At 44.6% G+C, this 21,488-nt stretch overlaps 1 protein-coding gene across 2 annotated transcripts in view; it reads left to right on the top strand.

The window, feature by feature from the left end:
- Positions 1–21,488, top strand: part of RXRG (retinoid X receptor gamma) — a 91,941-nt gene that overhangs the window by 12,145 nt on the left and 58,308 nt on the right. Inside the window, exon 1 of one of the 2 annotated variants that reach the window (XM_081866031.1) lies at positions 16,135–16,409. The exons of the other annotated variant lie outside the window; for it this stretch is intronic. Coding sequence (XP_081722157.1) covers positions 16,361–16,409 — 49 coding nt within the window. The 5' untranslated portion in view covers positions 16,135–16,360. Of the gene's footprint in view, positions 1–16,134; positions 16,410–21,488 lie in introns of those variants that run through there. 2 annotated transcript variants of the gene reach the window in all.

Raw genomic sequence — 21,488 nt, 5'->3', positions numbered from 1 at the left:
GTTGGGTGGCCATATGTCTTGGTTGCTTTCGTTGAAATTCCTGCATTGCAGAGGGTTGGACTAGAGCAGTGTTTTTCAACCACTGTTCCGCGGCACACTAGATGTTGCCTGGTGTGCCGTGGGAAAAATTGAAAAATTCGAAAGATTTAAAAATAAAGTATTTTATAATTTTTCATATTTCTGTTTACTTATTATTTCACAATAAAGTAATTATAAAATACTTTCTTTGTGTTTATTTGATTCCTATTCAAGAGAATTACTTTATATATAGTCAATATAGGCACAGAGTTAAATTTTTAAACATTTTCTAATGGTGGTGTGCCTCGTGATTTTTTTCATGAAACGCGTGCCTTTGCCCAAAAAAGGTTGAAAAACACTGGACTAGATGACCCTTGGGTAGCTCATAATCATAATCATTATTATTTATTATTTATACCCCACCCATCTGGCTGGGTTTCCCCAGCCACTCTGGGCGGCTTCCAACAGAATATTAAAATACAATAGTCTATTAAACATTAAAAGCTTCCCTAAAGAGGGCTGCCTTCAGATGTCTTCTAAAAGTCTGGTAGTTGTTTTTTTCTTTGACATCTTCCAACTCTACGATTCTATGATTCTATGCAGGATTATGTGGCATCTGTAGAAGTGCCAGATATACTCAGGGCCAGATTTAGGTTTGATGAGGCCCTAAGCTACTGAAGGTAATGGGGCCCTTTATATGTCCAGCTGTCCTTTGTCAACAACAAATTGTCACTGTTTTTTGTGTTGAATATATGCTATGGACCTAGTAGGTATTCAAAGTCATTTGCACATGCAGAATGTAGGCACCCTATATATAGAAATGAGCAAACCAGTGATATTTTAAGGAGCAGGCTAGCAGGCGGGGTCCATGACTTACACCATAGGAACCTACACAACACAAAACACTGTTGCTGTTTGTCGGTTTTGTTTTATTTGTTTTTTATCTTATATTTTGGAAATGTACATCCGGTTGTTTTTTCCTTTAAATTTTTTCAGGGCCCCCAAGAGAGTGGGGCCCTAAGCTATAGTTTGTTTAGCTTATGCGTAAATCCGGCACTGGATATACTGGTCCCAAACCATTTAAGGCTTTACAGGCAGCAAACAACAAATTTCCAAGCAAACTGGTAACCAGTGCCTATTGAACAAGATTAAAATCTAGATTTTAAATTTTGCATTTAAAGGCATTGTCTTACCATCTTTTGCTTTAAGTTTGTGTGTCTCTGTGTGTATAATTTTCAGTAAAGATTTTATTTGGTTACAAAAGTATGTGCATTGTCTCTTTTTGATATGCTCGATATGCTTAGCTGGTTGCCAGCACGACAGGACCATTGGATAGCTCTGCCTGTTGACTTGTGCTGTCCGTGTACGATAGAAAGAAGAAAAATCATATACAGTGGAACCTTGGTTGTCGAACGCTTTGGAAGCCAAACAATTTGGAACCCGAACGCCAACAACCCGGAAGAGAATGTTTCTGTTTTCGAACACGCCTTGGAAGTTTTTTAAAAGGAATTTGTGGACGGGCAATTGCACCTTGGTTGTTGAATGTTTCGGAAGTCGAACCGTCTTCCGGAAGGGGTTACATTCAACAACCAAAGTTCCACTGTATGTATTATCTGGATTCTGTGTTATTAGGTTTTGTAATAAATATAGAGGGACTCGGGTGGCGCTGTGGGTTAAACCACAAAGCCTAGGACTTGCCAATCAGAAGATTGGCGGTTCGAATCCGTGCGACGGGGTGAGCTCCCATTGCTCAGTCCCTGCTCCTGCCAACCTAGCAGTTTGAAAGCACGTCAAAGTGAAAGTAGATAAATAGGTACCGCTCCGGCAGGAAGGTAAACAGCATTTCCGTGCGCTGCTCTGGTTCAGAAGCAGCTTAGTCATGCTGGCCACATGACCCGGAAGCTGTACGCCGGCTTCCTCAGCTAATAAAGAGAGATGAACGCCGCAACCCCAGAGTCGGCCACAACTGGACCTAATGGTCAGGGGTCCTTTTACCTTAATAAATATACAGTGGTACCTTGGGTTACATACGCTTCAGGTTACAGACTCCGCTAACCCAGAAATAGTACCTCGGGTTAAGAACTTTGCTTCAGGATGAGAACAGAAATCACGCAGCGGCAATGGGAGGCCCCATTAGCTAAAGTGGTGCTTCAGGTTAAGAACAGTTTCAAGTCAAGAACGGACCTCCAGAACGAATTAAGTACCTGAGGCACCACTGTAGGACAGCAGGGAGACTGTAGACTACAATTTAAAAAAAAAAATTATGAAGGGAAAAGGTATCTTTTCTAGTTGTTTCAAATACCTGTGGAGCTTCAAGTAAAAAGTTGGCTAGCACAGATAAACCTTGCAGTTGTGGCTTCGGAGTCGGTGTCCGAAATAGCCTTATAGCACCACCTGTGTCATTTATCATGGAGATAATTTGCTGGGAATAATAGGCAGCTGCACACACACAATGGGGCAAATCTGCTGGAGGTTCTTAGGCAGGTATAAGACGACTCAGTGACACAACTCATTAGTGTCCTGAGGATTCATTAGGGAGTTAGTATTCTAACCAAAGGTCCCCTAAGGTATAAAGAACCTCTGAATTATCTGGCTGTCTTCCTTGATGGAATGGGTGCATTTTCCAAGGTAGGAATTTCCCTACATCTTTGTGGAATCTTGCTTTGTTGATGTGCTTGGAGAAAGGAAGGGACTTTGCTCTGAACGGTGGTGGGGAATCAAGCAGATATTATTTTCTGAAAATAATGTGCTTCAGCAGATGGGGACTCTGGGGGAAGCGGACTCCTCCGTTTACAGGTACTCTCAGGATGCCCTTGGTTTAACATGCAGCACTTGGTAATTGAATTAGCTCCTGGGGTTTCTGGTGCTAATTTCATTAATGGGTTTCGAGCAGGTATCTCTTTAACACCCATGTCCTAAACACATTCAATAGAAGGAAGTAGGCTTCCTGGAAATCAAACTCGGAAGCACAAATAAACGCCAGACCCTGCTTACTACTGCAGCAGGTCCTGTAGCATATGGGTATCTAGAATATCTCTGCTCTTTTCTGTAGGTTCCAGGATATATTTATTTAATGCATCACCCCCCCTCCACATACCTAGGACTTGGAATGAGTGATATAGGGCCAGTGGCGTAGCGTGGGGGGTGCAGGGGGGCCGGCTGCACCAGGCGCAACATCGGGGGGGGGGCGCTCGCCGCCTCTGGAGTCGCCGAAGAGCCTCGGGCGCAGGCTGTAGCAGAGCCCCATGTCTCGCGGAACCGACGAGCTGTGCGCGCGTCCGGGCTGAAGGCGTCCGGCAGGCAGCGGCTCTCAGCGCTCACCGCGGTCCCTGCGCGTCAGGGCTGCAGAGGGCGCACCAGGCAGCCCCTCCTCACAGCCCCGCCGCTGCCGCTGCAGCTGCTGGGCCATGTTGCATTTTCCTCGCCTCTCTGCCCTCCTCCTCCGGGCAAGCAGCGTCGTTTGGGCGGCAGCGCCAGCGGCAACTTGCCTCAGATCACCTGACATGGACCCGCCGCCGCCGCCGTGGCTACCTTACCGTAAATACCCCAGCCCAGGCAGCAGCAAGAAGAAGCTGGCAGCGGCGGCAGGTTAGGGGTTAGGGGCGCAAATTACTTGCCTTGCCCCGGGTTAGGGGGCGCAAATTACTTGCCTTGCCCCGGGTGCTGGCAACCCACGCTACGCCGCTGTATAGGGCGTCTACTGTATTATCGGCTTAAAATGCAATTCTCAATTCTGATGGAAGCTGGCAGCTAGCGATTTGCATGCGGGTTACCTTCTGGACCCCTGCACAAATTGGCGGGGTGCATGTAAGGCCCCTTTCCGCTCCCACTCTTGCCCGATTCCACCCCTTTTGTGACATTTTCTGGTGACGTTTTCAGGTCATGTCTGGGTTCCATATGATGGTTGTGTGTGTGGTTCTGCACATATCAGATGTGCCTTATATGGTCGCTGCCTGTATTTCGTAAGAAATGACAGGATAGAATCAGGATAGCTATGGATTGTGGCTAACCATATAACACCGGCCCTGGAAGACTTACACTGGTTCCCAGTACATTTCTGAGCACAAGTCAAAGTGTTGGTGCTGACCTTTAAAGGCCTAAATGGCCTTGGCCCAGTACAGTGGTACCTCGGATTACAGATGCTTCAGGTTACTCCGCTAACCCAGAAATAGTACCTTGGGTTAAGAACTTTGCTTCAGGATGAGAACTGAAATCATGCGGTGGTGGCACGGCACCAGCAGGAGGCCCCATTAGCTAAAGTGGTATCTCAGGTTAAGAACAGTTTCAGGTTAAGAACGGACCTCCAGAACGAATTAAGTTCTTAACTCAAGGTACCACTGTATACCTGAAGGAGCGTCTCCACCCCACTGAGGTCCAGCTCTGAGGGCCTTCTGGCAGTTCCCTCATTGTGAGAAGTGAGGTTACAGGGAACCAAGCAGAGGGCTTCTCGGTAGTGGCACCTGCCCTGTGGAACGCCCTCCCATCCGATGTCAAGGAAATAAACAACTATCTGGCTTTTAGAAGACATCTGAAGGCAGCCCTTTTTAAGGAGGTTTTTAATGTTTGATGTTTCATTGAGCTTTTAATATTCTGTTGGGAGCCGCCCAGAGTGGGCAGGGTATAAACAACAACCACAACAACAACAACAACACATCCCAAACAGTGGTGGGCATTCACTAGATATGAAGTAAATGGGAGTGTGTGGGGTTAGAGGCATTCTCTACAACCCCAAATAACATCTACTTGACCCATTTTCTTCATTGGACTCTTACGCTGCATACTAGATTTGAAATCTGTGCTCCAGATTTCATCTAGATCCCTTACTCCTCACTGGGAGACCTCTGGGGCTTCATTATGTCCACCAAGCTGCTTTTATTACTTTGAGTTATCACCAGTTCCTAGCTGCCATGCATTTATGCTCAGACACTTAAAAGCAGTGTGAGGGCAGGACAATGGTCCATGGTAGCAGGTCAGATGGCGGCGATGGAAGAAGTAGCCTCTCAAAGCTGTAGTTTTGATAACTCTGTAGAAGTTATTTATGATTTGCTAATCATTTTAGAATATGGTCAAGGAATAATAATAATAATAATAATAATTTATTATTTGTACCCCGCCCATCTGGCTGGGTTTCCCTAGCCACTTTGGGCGGCTTCCATAGAAACCAAAAATACACTAAAATATCACAGATTAAAAACTTCCCTGAACAGGGCTGCCTTCAGATTTCTTCTGAATGTCAGGTAGTTATTTATCGCTTTGACATCTGATGGGAGGGCGTTCCACAGGGCGGGCGCCACTACCGAGAAGGCCCTCTGCCTGGTTCCCTGTAGCTTTGCTTCTCGCAATGAGGGAACCGCCAGAAGGCCCTTGGTGCTGGACCTCAGCGTCCGGGCAGAACGATGGGGGTGGAGACGCTCCTTGAGGAACACATCTGAAATGCAAAGAGCCTGATGCCATGGACTGGCTGGTGGAAGGCACCAGCCGGGGAAGCCCCAAAGGAGGAAGGGAAGATTGACCAAACCCAAAGAGGGCTCATTAATGGTTTCTCATCATTCTGGAAAAAGTGACAAGTAGGGTGCTGCAGGGTTCTGTCCTGGGCCCGTTGTTGGATGAAGAAGGAATTGAGGGGATGCTCATCAAATTTGCAGATGACGCCAAACTGGGAGCTGTAGCTAATGTTGCAGCAGACAGTATCGGGACTCAAGATGACCTTAATGGATTGAAGAACTGGGCCAAAACTAACAAAATGAATTTCAGTAGGGACAAATGTAAGGTTCTGCACTTAGGCTGGAAGAACCAGATGCACAAATATAAGATGGGGGACACCTGGCTTACTAGCAGTACACGTGAAAGGGATGTTTGAACTAGAAGCTCAACAGCAAAAAAGGTAATACTATTTTTTTTAAAAAAATAATATTTATTACTTTTCCAACAATTTAAACACTACAAAAAAAGAACAATACAATACAATACACAAACACTACATAACGCTTTAACATAACACATTAAACTAACAAAACAAAAACAGTTTAACACACATCAAATAATTTCAATATCTTATCTTTCATTCACTTATTTCCACGACCTCCTCACACCTCCCTTTTTGTATTCCACTTCTGTTTATTGTTTCAGCAATTCCTTTCCATCTTCCTCTGTTTTCTATCCTATAATTATCTTAGCACATTCTAACCTTATTTTCCCTTTAATACTCTATTAATCTGTTTATACTTAATTCCTTATAACATTTCTACTAAAGCCGTATAACTTCATTCCAACAGCAAAAAAGGTAATACTATCCTATAGTGCCCAACCAATGTAAGGAATAGAACTTGGTCAGACCATATCTGGAACATTGGTTCAGTTCTGTGTGCCACAATTTAAGGAGGATATTGACAAGCTGGAACATGTTCAGAGGAGGGCGACATAGGAGGGAACATGTTCACATAGAGGAGGGAGAAAGGTTGTTTTCTGCTGCTCCAGAGAAGCGGACACGGAGCAATGGATCCAAACTACAAGAAAGAAGATTCCACCTAAACATTAGGAAGAACTTCCTGACAGTAAGAGCTGTTCGACAGTGGAATTTGCTGCCAAGGAGTGTGGTGGAGTCTCCTTCTTTGGAGGTCTTTAAGCAGAGGCTTGACAACCATATGTCAGGAGTGCTCTGATGCTGTTTCCTGCTTGGCAGGGGGTTGGACTCGATGGCCCTTGTGGTCTCTTCCAACTCTATGATTCTATGATTCTATGATTCTATGATTCTATGATTCTATGATTCTATGATCAAAGGTCTGGAAACCAAGCCTTATGAGTAACAGTTGAGGGACTTGGGCATATTTAGCCTGGAAAACAGGAGACTGAGAGGAGATCTGATAGCCATCTACAAATATCTTAAGGGCTGTCACATGGAAGATGGAGCAAGCTTGTTTTCTTCTGCTCTGGAGGGTTTCAAGTTACAAGAAAGGAGATTTCATGTAAACGTCAGGAAGAACTTTCAGCCAGTAAGAGCTGTTGGATAGTGGAATGGTCTCCCTTGGAAAGTGGTGGACTCTCCTTCCTTGGAGGTTTTTAAGCAGAGGTTGGACGGCCATCTCTCATGGATGCTTTAGTTGAGATTTCTGCATTGCAGGGGGTTGGACTAGATGGCCCTCAGGGTCCCTTCCAACCCTACAGCTCTATGATTCTGTTCTATGAGATAATGTACAAAAGGCATCCCATTTGTTAAAATGTGAATATTGGACAATATTGCATACAGAGATGTGTAAGCACTAAAATGCTGATTAACTTTTCAGGCTGACAACAAGGAGCAAACTGAGGCAGAAATGGGACAAACTGAATGGAAAATTGAAAAATGGAGAGAAACCAAAAGCAACAGATTTATTCATCCCAGTGGAGAGATAGGGAGAGGGAGAGGGAGAGGGAGAGAGAGAGAGAGAGAGAGAGAGAGAGAATTAATAGAAATAGATTCTTCATTGGACATAGAAGCCCGCAAATAGTGGACCTAGTTCATTTTAGGTGACCAGTTTTTAGTCAGGTGAATAAAACTGAATGGTTTTGACTTGAAATGTAATAAGTGCCTGATTTCTGCAGCATTTGTGATGTCGTGGAGTTGGAGTAACTTAATGGAGAGGAGTGTGTTGAATCATTATCAATCATATTTGATCTGGTGCAGCCAGCCTTTCTAGATGGAGAGCAAATCCGAACGCCTTAAAGAGGCTGATGTGTCAAGGAAGTAAGTGGATTACGCTGGGCTGCTTTTTTTTTTTTAAATGAATCTAGGTTAGCATCTGCTTAGTGACCTGCACACTCACACACACAGCGAACAAGACATTGTTGATCTAGGTTGGACTGCCCAATTTATATAAGCTCTGTGCAGCTGACCCCTCTCCCCCCCCCAATAAATTCAGCAAACAAGTGGTGAGAACGTAGGAAGATGCAGCTATGCATTTGGTGCTCGGGCACAGGCAAACTCGGTCCTTCGGGTGTTTTGGGACTACAGTTCCCATCATCCCTGACCACTGGTCCTGTTAGCTAGGGATGATGGGAGTTGTAGTCCCAAAACATCTGGTGGGCCGAGTTTGCCTATAATAAATAATCATAATAAATTTTTATTTATACCCCGCCCTCCCCGGTTCAGAAACCGGGCTCAGGGCGGCTAACAAATTTAAAACACTTAATCGTAATACAACATAGAAGCAGCATAAAATACAGTATAAAAACATGAATAACAATAAAATTCAAAAATCAGTTTGGGGAAAATCCATCTAATAAGCATTAGATAGTCACCAGGGCTAGCTGGCTGAATTAGTCCTACTTGGGCCAGTGAGGAGGCCAGGGGAGAATTAGATGTGAGGTCTCAGAGTGGGCAATCTTCCTAAAAGGGGAGGGGGAGGGAAGAGAAGAGAAATAAAAGATCAGGCTGAATTAAAATTAAAGGCCGGGCGGAATAGCTCTGTCTTACAGGCCCAATGGAAGGAGGTTAAATCCTGAAGGGCCCTAGTCTCGTGGGACAGAGCATTCCACCAGGTCGGAGCCATCACTGAAACGGCCCTGGCCCTGGTGGAGGATAGTCTGACTTCCTTAGGGCCCGGGACCTCTAAACTATGGTTATTCATGGACCTTAAGGTCCTCTGCGGGGCAGACCAGGAGAGGCGGCCCCATAAATATGAGGGTCCTAAGCCACAAAGGGCTTTAAAGGTCAAAACCAGCACCTTGAACCTGACCCTATACTCCACCGGGAGCCAGTGCAACTGGTAACACACTGGGTGAATATGCTCCCATGGCAGAGACCCTGTGAGGAGCCTCACTGCAGCATTCTGCACCCGCTGGAGTTTGTGGGACAGTTTCAAGGGCAGCCCCGCGTCGAGTGAATTACAGTAGTCATGCCTGGACGTGACCGTCACATGGCTCACTGTGGCCAGATCAGGGCAGGAAAGGTAAGGGACCAACTGCTTAATGTGGCGAAGATGGAAAAATGTTGCCTTAGTTGTTGCTGTAACCTGTGCCTCCACGGAAAGGGAGGCATCAAGGATTACACCCAAACTCTTAACGGAAGGCACTGGCACTAACTGGGCTCCCTCAGGAGAAGGGAGTTGGTCCCTCATCCCCATGCCATCCCAACCCAGCCATAGGACCTCTGTCTTCGAAGGATTTAGTTTCAATTGGCTCCCATGAAACCATCCAGCCACAGCCTCCAAGCATCTGGTCAGTGTGTCCGGGGCTGAGTCAGTGTGGCCATCCATCAGTGATAGAGCTGAGCGTCATCAGCATATTGGTGACAACCCAACCCAAAGCTCTGGACAATCTGGGCAAGGGAGCGCATAAAGTTGTTAAAAAGCATCGGGGAAAGGATTGCGCCCTGTGGCACTCCACACACCAAGGAGTGGCGCGACAACATCTCCCTCCCTAGCGCCACTCTTTGTCCCCGACCAGAGATAAAAGAGCACAGCCATTGTTGGGCTGTGCCCTGTATCCCCACGTCAACGAGGCTATATATGCATGCAGAGTTCTTGCATGTGAGCAAGGACTCTGGTTGTACATTCTATGTATTTAGAGTCTGCAGGTCAAGGAATAAAATCTCTTCTCAGCAAGAGGCAAGCTGTTTTTCTTGAGAGCCCATCCCCTTTGCAGCACCACACTCCCAAAGAGGTGAACCGAAAGAGCATTCAAATCATGCAATACTGTTGGGCTTCGGCTTGTGCTCTTGGTTCCACCTCCTCCAGGCTCCGTGCCTGTCTAAATTGTACCCACTCACTGCCCGCCCAAACACTATCCCTCAGGTCCTGTACTAAAGTCCTTGTCTAATGGTCTTAACACCTGGAAACCCAATTGGATGAACATGGGTCACATGCTGCAGAGCACTCACACAGTTAAATTAAGGGTGAAATGTAAAAAGTCCAAATGTTCGCCAGGCTTCCTTTAAAAAAAAATTAGTCATAAGAAACGACATGAAGCAATGCCTTACTGATGCCAAAATGATTTTGGGGAGTCTATATGCTTATAGGTCAAAAGAGCGGTTTCAACCATTTTTTCCTCTCCTTTTCCTTCCTCTCCCTCTCTCTCTCTCTCTCTCTCTCTCTCTCTCTCTCTCTCTCTCGGACTACTGTAAGATATACCATAGGTAAAGGGACCCCTGACCATTAGGTCCAGTCGTGGCCAACTCTGGGGTTCCGGCGCTCATCTCGCCGAGGGAGCTGGCGTGCAGCTTCTGGGTCATGTGGCCAGCATGACTAAGCCACTTCTGGCGAACCAGAGCAGCGCACGGAAACACTGTTTACCTTCCCGCCGGAGTGGTACCTATTTATCTACTTGCACTTTGACGTGCTTTTGAACTGCTAGGTGGGCAGGAGCTGGGACCGAGCAATGGGAGCTCATCCCGTTGTGGGGATTCGAACTGCCAACCTTCTGATCGGCAAGTCCTAGGCTCTGTGGTTTAACCCACAGCACCACCCGCATCCCAAGATATAGGATAGTTTATGCCAATTTACAACTGACAGTCAAGCAAGATGGGATGGCTGTGCCAGGTTTATGAGATTATAATGAATAATTTGTTTTGACACAAACAAGTAAATGGGAAGACGATGACCATAGGAAACTGATGTTCACTGGTCCATCTAGTTCAGAATTGGCTATGCTCACTGGGTGAGCATAAAACCACTGAGCCTCTTGGGCCTGCCAATCAGAAGGTCAGCGGTTCGAATCCCCACAATGGGGTTAGCTCCCGTTCAGTGCCAGATTTACATATAAGCTAAACAAGCTATAGCTTAGGGCCCCACTCTCTTGGAGGTCCACAAAAAAATTAAAGGAAAAAAAACCTGGATGTACATTTCCAAAATATAAGATAAAAAACAAATAAAACAAAACCTACATACAGCAACAGTGTTTTGTGTTGTGTATGCTCCTATGATGCAGGCTGCTATCCGCAAGCCTGGGGAGCCCGTGGGAACTCCCGCCGGGCTCCCAGGGCTTGCGGATAGCTTCCTGAAGCCTGCATTTGCCCCATACGACGCACACACATTTCCCCTTCATTTTTGGAGGGGAAAAAGTGCGTCCTATAGGGCGAAAAATACGCTAAGTAATGGGCCCTGCCTGCTAGCCTGCTCCCTAAAATATCATTGGTTTGCTCAACAAACAGTGACAATTTGTTGTTGACAAAGGACAGCTGGACATATAAAGGGCCCCGTTACCTTCAGTAGCTTAAGGCCTCATCAAACCTAAATCCTGCCCTGCTCCCATTGCTCTCTCCTGGCTCCTGACAACCTAGCAGTTCAAAAGCACGCGAGTACAAGTAGATAAATAGGTACACTGTGGCGGGAAGGTAAACAGCGTTTCCATGCTCTCTGGTTTCCGACATGGTGTTTCTGTTGTGCCAGAAGTGGTTTAGTCCTGCTGGCCACATGACCCGGAAAGCTGTCTGTGAACAAACACCACTCCCTTGACCTGAAAGTGAGATGCGTGTTGCCGCCCCATAGTCACCTTTGACTGGACTTAACGGTCCAGGAGTCCTTTACCTTTTACCTTAAATGAGAGACTTTAACAGGGATTGAACCTGCAACCTTTCACTTGCAAAGCCTGTGCACTACCTGCCCCTGCCATCATCTTAAAGAAAAAGGGCCCTTAGCTCCAACAATTGAGGCTGAAAGGGACATATGTATACAGGTAGGAATGGGATATAGGTATTTTCCTAATTATGATCCTTTATGAAAATTGTGAGTCGCACCTTATTTTTAAAGCACAATCCACTCCCATAAAGAATCTTGGCAACTGTAGTTTATCCTTCACAGAGCTACAATTCCCAGACCCTTTCCAGGTTCTTAGGTATGGGTGGGTGTGCTTTAAATGTATGGCGTATATGCAGACTTTAGTTGGAAACATATATCTTTGATTTGGGATACAATCTTTGGAGGATATGAGTGATAATTGCACTATCTTGGCAACTTTTAAGTTTTGGCAGATGGGGTTCTTTTTCATATCAGGAAAAATTGCATTACTCGCAAGTTTTTCTTATAGTATTTGCTTATTTCAACAATTTATTCAACACTTAACTTAGTTTCTAAGTGGCTTACAATGAGGTTACAAAAGAGATAGAAAAGATAAAATCAGTCAAAGATGTAAGTTTAATATGCATAAAGTGCTATGCTTGAATGCACTGTATTTAAAAAAAAACGCTTTGCAGAGAGGTTTGCATTGTCACTGGAATCCTGAGGGTTCTCTCACAGCAGGAAGGTGAAACCTGAGAACTCAGCCCCTTTGTCAGTCAATTGAGCTTAGCTCAGTGCTTTAACAAGCAAGTTACTTAGGATCTCTGTCTGGTACCAGAGAGAGAAAACAATATTGAACTACCATATATTAAGGACCAAAAAGAAGCCTGGACTGCATTGGTTGATTGTTTAAGAGCAATGTGCTACTTTGTATTTTGGAACATTTGTTTGTAACTATTTTAAGACTGTTTCCAGCAAAGCTTTGAAACTCATTCTTGTGGTGGGGAGGAAATTCATGTCTACTCCGCACAAGGTCTAGATAAAGGACTCCACCTGCAGCAACTGTAACAATCTGCAATCCTTTGGTATCCTACACCAAAGTTGTTAAGGGACATCAATCCAAGAACTTTGAACTGGCAGTAGGGATCTGCTGATAACAAAATGTGGACTGCACAGTTTTGGAGACTCCATCAGAGCCTATTGTTGCAGGACATTTCGAAGCTACTTCTCCCAGTAAATTTCTGATAGGTGGTAGCATGAAACCTCTAGGGAAGAATATAGAGATTTGGAATAAGGACTTTAATAAGGTCATTCATCCTAATCAATGGAGGTAAATATTACTGCTGCTGATGAAAGTCTTGATATAAGAATGAAATGAATATAGTTTGAAATTATTCACAGAGTTTATTGGAGGCCTCAGAAATGCATACAATGGTAGCTTCAGGTTACATACGCTTCAGGTTACATATGCTTCAGGTTACAGACTCCGCTAACCCAGAAATAGTGCTTCAGGTTAAGAACTTTGCTTCAGGATGAGAACAGAAATCGTGTTCTGGTGGTGCAGCAGGAGGCCCCATTAGCTAAAGTGGTGCTTCAGGTTGAGAACAGTTTCAGGTTAAGTACGGACCTCCGGAATGAATTACCATAAGTACTTAACCTGAGGTACCACTGTACAGTTGAAATTACTACAGTTGAAATTAGAAGTATATTTTTGGTTTATTAGACAATTTCTTGGTTATTTTGGCAAAGAAGTGCCATTTCCCTTTTTTTTAGAATTTTCCATTCATGTCGTTATTATTTATTTTATGTTTGTTATAGTATATCATTAATAATAATTTATCTTTGAAACATGTTTAGGTTTTATTTTTATTTTTAAAAAGTTTTTTAATCTCAATAGGGTTTTTTGTGGGAGGGACTGAGATGGAGTATATAGGCTAGATCATAAACAAGGCTGATCGCCGAAGAATTGATGCTTTTGAATTATGGTGCTGGAGGAGACCCTTGAGAGTCCCATGGACTGCAAGAAGATCAAAACTATCCATTCTGAAGGAAATCAGGCCTGAGTGCTCACTGTAAGGACAGATCCTGAAGCTGAGGCTCCAATACTTTGGCCACCTCGTGAGAAGAGAAGACTCCCTGGAAAAGACCCTGATGCTGGGAAAGATGGAGGGCACAAGGAGAAGGGGACGACAGAGGACGAGATGGTTGGACAGTGTTCTTGAAGCTACCAGCATGAGTTTGACCAAACTGCGGGAGGCAGTGGAAGACAGGAGTGCCTGGCGTGCTCTGGTCCATGGGGTCACAAAGAGTCGGACACGACTAAACAACAACAACATATTGGCATAAACTGCCTAGATGTTAGCCAGAATATATTGCTTGATATATAACCATTTGAAAGTTATTTCTGTAAACTTGTTATTAACTTGTTCTGTACACTTGTCACCCTCCAACTGTTTGACTTCACTCCTGGAGGTATTACTCTTCTGTGGTCTCCCAAAACAGATGGATGTCAACCAACCAGACAATAGCACTGTTAATAGAAAAAAAAAGTTAGGGGGAAGATAAGGGAAGGAGCCAATGGGAGAGCTAGCCAGGAGTTGCAGATGTTATGTTGTGTCCTTTCACCTGGGACATTTGCAAGGAATAAGCATGTGATCGCCCTGGTCTTCAGCAGCAGTCAGGTCAACTGACTCAGAATAGGAAGGATCACAGAGTGCTGGCGGTTTCTCTTGTCCTGCAGGATAACTGGGCAAGTCCTTTTTTTCACAGCATGAGAGATGACATCATTTGTTGAAGTGATATTTGTTTGCTGTTGTAACCTTTAGATGATGGAGGACAAGTTTGGTGTGACAAATGATCCTTGTGTTATGCTTTTGAAGCAACAGGTTAGGGTATGGCACCGGCATTTCTTGACCCATTATTTCATCAGTTCCTTATGCACCCTGGTCCTCTCCTGTCTCCCATGGGGCAAAACCGTAGCCCTAGAGCAGGGTCAGCAAACTTTTTCAGCAGGGGGCCGGTCTACCATCCCTCAGACCATGTGGTGGGCCGGACTATATTTTGAAAAAATAAAATGAACGAATTCCTATGCCCCACAAATAACTCAGAGATGTGTTTTAAATAAAAGGACACATTCTACTCATGTAAAAACACACTGATTTCCGGACCATCCGCGGGCCGGATTTAGAAGGCGATTGGGCCGGATCCGCCCCTGGGCCTTAGTTTGCCTACCCATGCCCTAGAGCAGTGGTGTCCAAACTTTTTTTCCAAAGAGGGCCAGATTTGATGAAGTGAAGGGCCGTGAGGGCCGACCAAAGGGCCAACCAAAGTTGTTGAGCTTTTTTATTTTTTTATGATTTTACCCCAGAAAATAAACTGCCACAGGGGCCAGATTAGGTCCCCGGAACAGGCTTTGAACATGCGTGCCCTAGAGGATAAGCCAGATAATCAAAGAACAACCATTGCATTCTGCCCTGGTGCCTGAGATGTTTAAAACATAGGTAGAGATCTCCTGGTTGAGAATTTTGATGTTATTGACATCTCTGCCACATGGCGGAAGGTAACTTTCTAAATGCAAATGTTTTTAAATCACTTCAAGCATAGATCATTAATACAGTGGTACCTCGGGTTACATACGCTTCAGGTTACAGACTCCGCTAACCCAGAAATATTACCTCAGGTTAAGAACTTTGCTTCAGGATGAGAACAGAAATTGTGCTCCAGCGGCGTGGCGGCAGCGGGAGGCCTCATTAGCTAAAGTGGTGCTTCAGGTTAAGAACAGTTTCAGGTTAAGAACAGACCTCCAGAATGAATTAAGTTCTTAACCTGAGGTACCACTGTACTACAAATATTTACAATACATCAGCCAGCAGTTTTACTGATTTCTAAATATTAGCAGCTAATATTGTACTCTTTCTTTAGATGAAAATGAGTTGCATTTTCATTTTGCCCAATTTAGAATAGTAACATAAATACATGAACAACTGGCCAATAAAATCTATTTTCCTTGTTTGCATTCTACCAAATTACAGATTTCCGTGTAACACTTTTTAATGTAAATGCACAGAAGCACTTTAATCTCCACTTTTTTATATATATATGGACAGGATTCCTGCACTTTTAACACCTGAACAGTATATTAACACCTCCAACAGGTCTGCCTTTCCCAAAAAATGGAGATAGCACAGGAAAGGCTTCTCTTGTTCAATTTGTGCCTTCCAGGCATGTGTTAAGGACATGGAAAACATGCCAAAATAAAGGCGGCAGCCCTTACGTAGGTGGAACTCACACAATGCATTACATCAAGAAAAGTTTGGTTTAATCATAACTGATAAATATTGCCAATTTTGTATGACAGTTGTTTTCTGACATCAACACAGAAACAGCTGCCTGTAAGTGTAGCCATATGTCGCCCCCTCAATTAATTACTCCACACAGCATTGATTTTTTTTTATTAGTACATACTTCAAATAATACCCTCACCCTCCCCTTCCCCATTTAATTCCCCCAGCTTTTGATTTGTGACCTATACCAGTGCTGTGATGCATTGATTGGTCTTGTCGCTGATGGATTAAGCTACCAATATAACACACTGCAAGTTTGCAGAGAACACACACACACACACACACAGAGAGAGAAGCCCTGCCCATAACAGAATGGAAAAGGAACAGCAGCTGAAAACTGCCTGATTCTTCCAGCTACTGTCTTCAGGGTAAGCAGAGCTTTTCTCCACGATTTCTTCTCCACTTGAGGAGGCAGCAAGCCTGGAATTGCCGGAGAGAGTTTCAGGTTTGCTAAGCAAAACGGAACACTTTAAGGATCTTGGAGGCACCGTTTGCCATTGCAATGAAGAGATGAACTGAAGATTAAAGATGTACGGGAATTATCCACACTTCATTAAGTTTCCCACAGGCTTTGGGAGTAAGTATTTCACGAATGGTTTCAGATTTCTGGTTTTGGATGCAAATAGCAATTGAACAACCTAGGCACAGGGGGGGAAATGCAGAAGTGGCGGGAGGAGGAGCAGAAGAGAAGAGAATTAAATTTATGCATTGTTAAATCAGAAGCTGCTTTCTAACTGGGAAGGCAATGCCTTCCTAGAGGGTGGAGTGTTTCTGTGGGGTTTCTTTAAAGTTTGACGAGAGCTTTTGGCTTGTATATGGTGAGTTTGTTATCCAAATAGTCAGTGTGATAGAGTGATGAGGCAGCATCTGACAGCAATTTTACCAAATACTTGCTTGTCAGAAACAGGTGAATGAAAGCCATCTCTTAGCTTCTTTCGTGCTAAACAAATTCAGACTGGGGGGAGTGGGCACCCGCAAGAACCACAATCGTCTCATGGACATAGTGAACCAGTGTACCGCCTCAGATTATATACAGGAGCCCTCAAAAACTTATCTTCACAAAGAAAACCAGCATGTGGCAAGAGAAGGGCAAAAAGCCTAGTTTTCTATGTACAGAGTTGCTGTTACTGTTAAATGGAGCAGCCCGTAATCTTGCGAGCGCCAAACCTTCAGCCTGGCTGGCCTAAGGACACATTTATCCCCTTACTGAGGACTAGACCAGAGACTTTGGGCAAAGTAAGAGAGCATACCATGGATTTGTTGCATTTAGATTTAGTGATGTAAGTAAAGGTGCTATATTTGTATGTGACCTACTTGCCACAGGAAGTACATAGTGGAATGGAGCACTAAATATAATATGGAGAGAGAGACAGAGAGTGCCAAAGTATTTTTGAACTGAGAGCATCCAAGTCCTGTGTTTGGATGCTGCCCAGTCTTCTTTCTATGGGCTTACTCAGACAATAGGAGAGATGTGGGCTTGCATAATAATAATAATAATAATAATAATAATAATAATAATAATAATAATAATTTATTCCCCGCCCTTCTGGCTGGGCTTCCCCAGCCACTCTGGGCGCCTTCCAAAAAAATATTAAAATACTGTAATACATCAAACATTAAAAGCTTCCCTAAACAGGGCTGCCTTCAGATGTCTTCTAAAAGCCTGGTAGTTATTGTTCTCTTTGACATCTGGTGGGAGGATGTTCCACAGGGAGGGCGCCACTACCGAGAAGGCCCTCTGCTTAGTTCCCTGTAACTTAGCTTCTCGCAGTGAGGGAACCACCAGAAGGCCTCGGTGCTGGACCTCAGTGTCCGGGTACTTCTGGGTTACTTCTGGGTTTTTGCACTAGCACATGCGCAGAACTGCTAAATCATGCTTTGCGCATGCGCAGAAGCACTGAATCATGATCCGCGTATGCGGAGATGAGGCACTGCGGGTTGCGAACGTGCCTCCTGCATGGATCACGTTCGCAACCCGAGCCTCCGCTGTATCTGACTTTAAGAAGACATCTGAAGGCAGCCTTGTTTAGGGAAGTTTTTAATGTTTGATGTTTTATTGTGCTTTTTAATATCCCGTTGGAAGCCACCCAGAGTGGCTGGGGAGGCCCGGTCAGATGGGCGGTGTATACTGTAAGTAATAAATTATTATTATTATTATTATTATTATTATTATTATTATTATTATTACCATTGAGTACCTCCAGGGGGAAAACCACTGTAAGATACTCATTAAATGGCTGTTCTCAGTTAACCAGAGTTGGGGATATTGTGCGAGGCACAGAGAAGGCAGTTATTGGAATCAGTACTGCAGGTGATGGCAGAGTCAGGCAATAGATTTCAGCTGAAGTCTTCTATCCTGAAGCTTACGCATATTATTGGCTGTAGGGTGATAATGGGGGGGGGGATTAATCTGATCACAGGGTGGCTAAAAGGTAAAAGAGGTAGAATAATACAGGACCAGCAACTGTTCAGTAGTAATTCCGTGCCCCCACACCACTCAAAAAATATATTTGTGTATCCCGTGATGGATAATATTGGTCTAATAGAGTTGCCACTCTTTTCTCCTTGTCGGGGTTTCCTGTAATGTTAGGAGTTACAGGAAATTCTGCATGTAAAACTCCTCTTGGCATGTAAATACAGTGACAGGGTTTGCTAAATTCCTGCTTCTCGTTCAGTTTTGAAATGCATGGGTGCCCTGCTTGAAAGAGAGCGGGTAAGTTGCATGCGGCATTTGGTTCTGGCTGGGTGAAACCCACCTGCCACGATGTCTTCGGAAATGAAATTAAAATATGGGTCATTTGACACTCAAATAGTCTGGTGACTGGGAGTTTTGGAAAGTTAATGTCTGGTAGCTTCAGATAGCTGCTGGCTGTTTGGCCGTAATAATAATAATAATAATAATAATAATAATAATAATAATAATAATAATAATAGTAATTTATACCCCGCCCTCCCCAGCCAAGACCAGGCTCAGGGCGGCTAACAACCAATAAAAAACAAGTCAATTGAAATACAGCTCAAAAAAAACAAGATTAAAATACAACATTAAAACATTAAAAAAGATTCATTCATTCTTATTGGCATGGAGGCAGGTAGTATGCTGAGCTATACCTCCTGCCCTGTCCCTCCTTTTTCCATCACCTTCCTCCAAGTTTGACCCTCAGCTGGTGGGAGCTACAGCCATTGTGCCCTGTCCTTCTGGGTACAATAGATGCAAGTTCCCTAATTCTTTTTACACATGTGGGCATGTTTGTTAGAGGCACAGAAGTGCTGGATGGAGCATTCTGCTATTTGCTTAAATACAAATAAAACATTTTGCAAGGCTGCTTGCTCCCAATGTTACTCTGGGACATGCATTGCGATTGAGAAATGTTGTTCAGCTCGTGCAACGCTTCAAGATTTCATTGAGCTCTTCCCTCGGCCTCAAAAACTTGCTGCCGTCAACCCTGGGAAATAAGTCCCATCGACTCCGCCGTGTCTTTGTACTGTTCCTGTACTCTTATCAGCAGACCGGCATGCGCAGAGATTCAACAGGTAAAGCTTTTCTGTGCCTAAAATGGCAGGAAAAGCTACGCTTGCTGAATTTCTGTGTGTCAGGTTTCCGTTCAAGGCACAAGAACAGGACCAGTACGTAGAAGTTGCCGGTCCTAAAACTGGGTAGGTTGCATCCAGTGCTGTTGTTGAACGTGCAGAATAGGCTTCTGCTTGCAGAACAGGATCTCACCTTTCTCTCTCAGGCAATGTTGGATTCTGCCCTAGGTGTTTTTGCATGATGACGACTTGTTTAGTGTTTTCCTTTAAGGCCTTTTCTCCTCCTGTTTGAACGTGACCTTACTTAGCAGCTAGAGGGGTCAGCAAACTTTTTCAGCAGGGGGCCAGTCCACTGTCCCTCAGACCTTGTGGGGGGCCAGACTATATTGGGGGACCTTCTTGGGGTGTTACTACTGTGAGCCCCTCCATAATAGACTCAGGTTGTAGTTATGGGCAATTAAATTGTATACGTATCCTAAAGACGTCACAGTCTCCACTGTCCCTCATTCTGAGGAAACCCAAGTGCCTCAGACCCCTGGGATCTTGCACCGCTCAGAGACTGGGATGGTGTGCAACAAGGCAGAGGCATGAATGAATTCCGGGGGCTTCTTTTTCTCTAGCAAAATAGCAATAAATCTATCTGGCCGTGAAACTCTCCTTGTTCTGCTCTAACACTGAGGTTCCTACAACCTGGGGATCCCCAGGGGATAGTGGACTGTGTACAATAACATACTTTCCTAAGTGTCTCCAGGACACAGGCAATGGTGAGGTTTCATGGGGCACAGCAGCTCGAATCAAAATACAGTGGTACCTCAGGTTACATACGCTTCAGGTTACATGCGCTTCAGGTTACAGACTCCATTAACACAGAAATAGTACCTCGGGTTAAGAACTTTGCTTCAGGATGAGAACAGAAATCACACAGCGGCAACGGGAGGCCCCATTAGCTAAAATGGTTGTTATGTACTGAAGTTCTCACCCTGGGCCAGCAGGGGGAAACTATAGATAGTTTTCACTCAGGTCCACATATGCAAATAAGGGATTGAAAGTGACGTTCAGTGATTGGATAGTTACAGAAAGTGGTTACTGTTGCGTTCTAGTGGAGCTCTTATATAAGCAGGCTGGCTGAACCCTTCAGTTCAGTTCTGTTCTGGCCTGTGAATAAACAAGAGCTGTTTGAAGAATCGCTGTATCGTCTAATATGTTCACCCACAACTTCACAGTGGTGCTTCAGGTTAAGAACAGTTTCAGGTTAAGAACGGACCTCCAGAACGAATTAAGTACGTAACCAGATCTACCACTGTACGGCTGTGAGTCTAGACCAGGGGTCAGCAAACTTTTTCAGCAAGGGGCCAGTCCACTGTCCCTCAGACCTTGTGGGGGGCTGGACTATATTTTGAAGGGGGGAAAAATGAACGAATTCCTATGGCCCACTAATAACCCAGAGATGCATTTTGAAGAAAAGCACACATTCTACTCATGTAAAAACACCAGGCAGGCCCTACAAATAATCCAGAGATGCATTTTAAATAAAAGGACACATTCTACTTTTGTAAAAATATGCTGATTCCCGGACTGTCCGCAGGCCAGATTGAGAAGGCAATTGGGCCGCATCCAGCCCCCAGGCCTTAGTTTGCCTACGCATGGTTTAGACTGAAGCCAATGGGCAGGTCTGAAATGAAGCCCAAACTCCATCTGTGTGACGGTAGAAAGACCCACCGCCGTTCCCAATGAAACTGAACGAAATGTGGGACTCGGAGGGTGCTTTCAGAGTGTAAGCGGTGGCGGCCTGTGAATGAGCTGGCTTTTTCAGCTCCCCAAATCAGGTCAGTACAATTTGCATGTTATTATTCGAGTAGTTTGCTAGTTACGAGAAAAGAAGTGGTGGGTTGGAAGAGTTAAGTGATCGCCCTGCCCCTTGCTTTCCCTCTCCAAATTGTCCCTTCCCAACTCTGCTTTGCAGCAAGTAAATGGGTCACTGGGCTTTCCTTACACACTCTTGCATGTGATGTGTAGTTGAAACATCGAAGCTTAGATAAAAATTGAGGCAATTGTGGACTATGAGAAACCGGAGTCATTTATCAGCCTTACATATGCTTAGAGAGGCTGTGGTAGCCTTCATCAC

The sequence above is a fragment of the Podarcis erhardii genome, assembly GCF_964252035.2.
Source record: "Podarcis erhardii genome assembly, chromosome: 6".
NCBI classification, from domain to species: Eukaryota; Metazoa; Chordata; class Lepidosauria; order Squamata; family Lacertidae; genus Podarcis; species Podarcis erhardii.
Note: the sequence above shows the minus strand (reverse complement) of the source record. Positions and strands in the feature narration are given on the sequence as shown.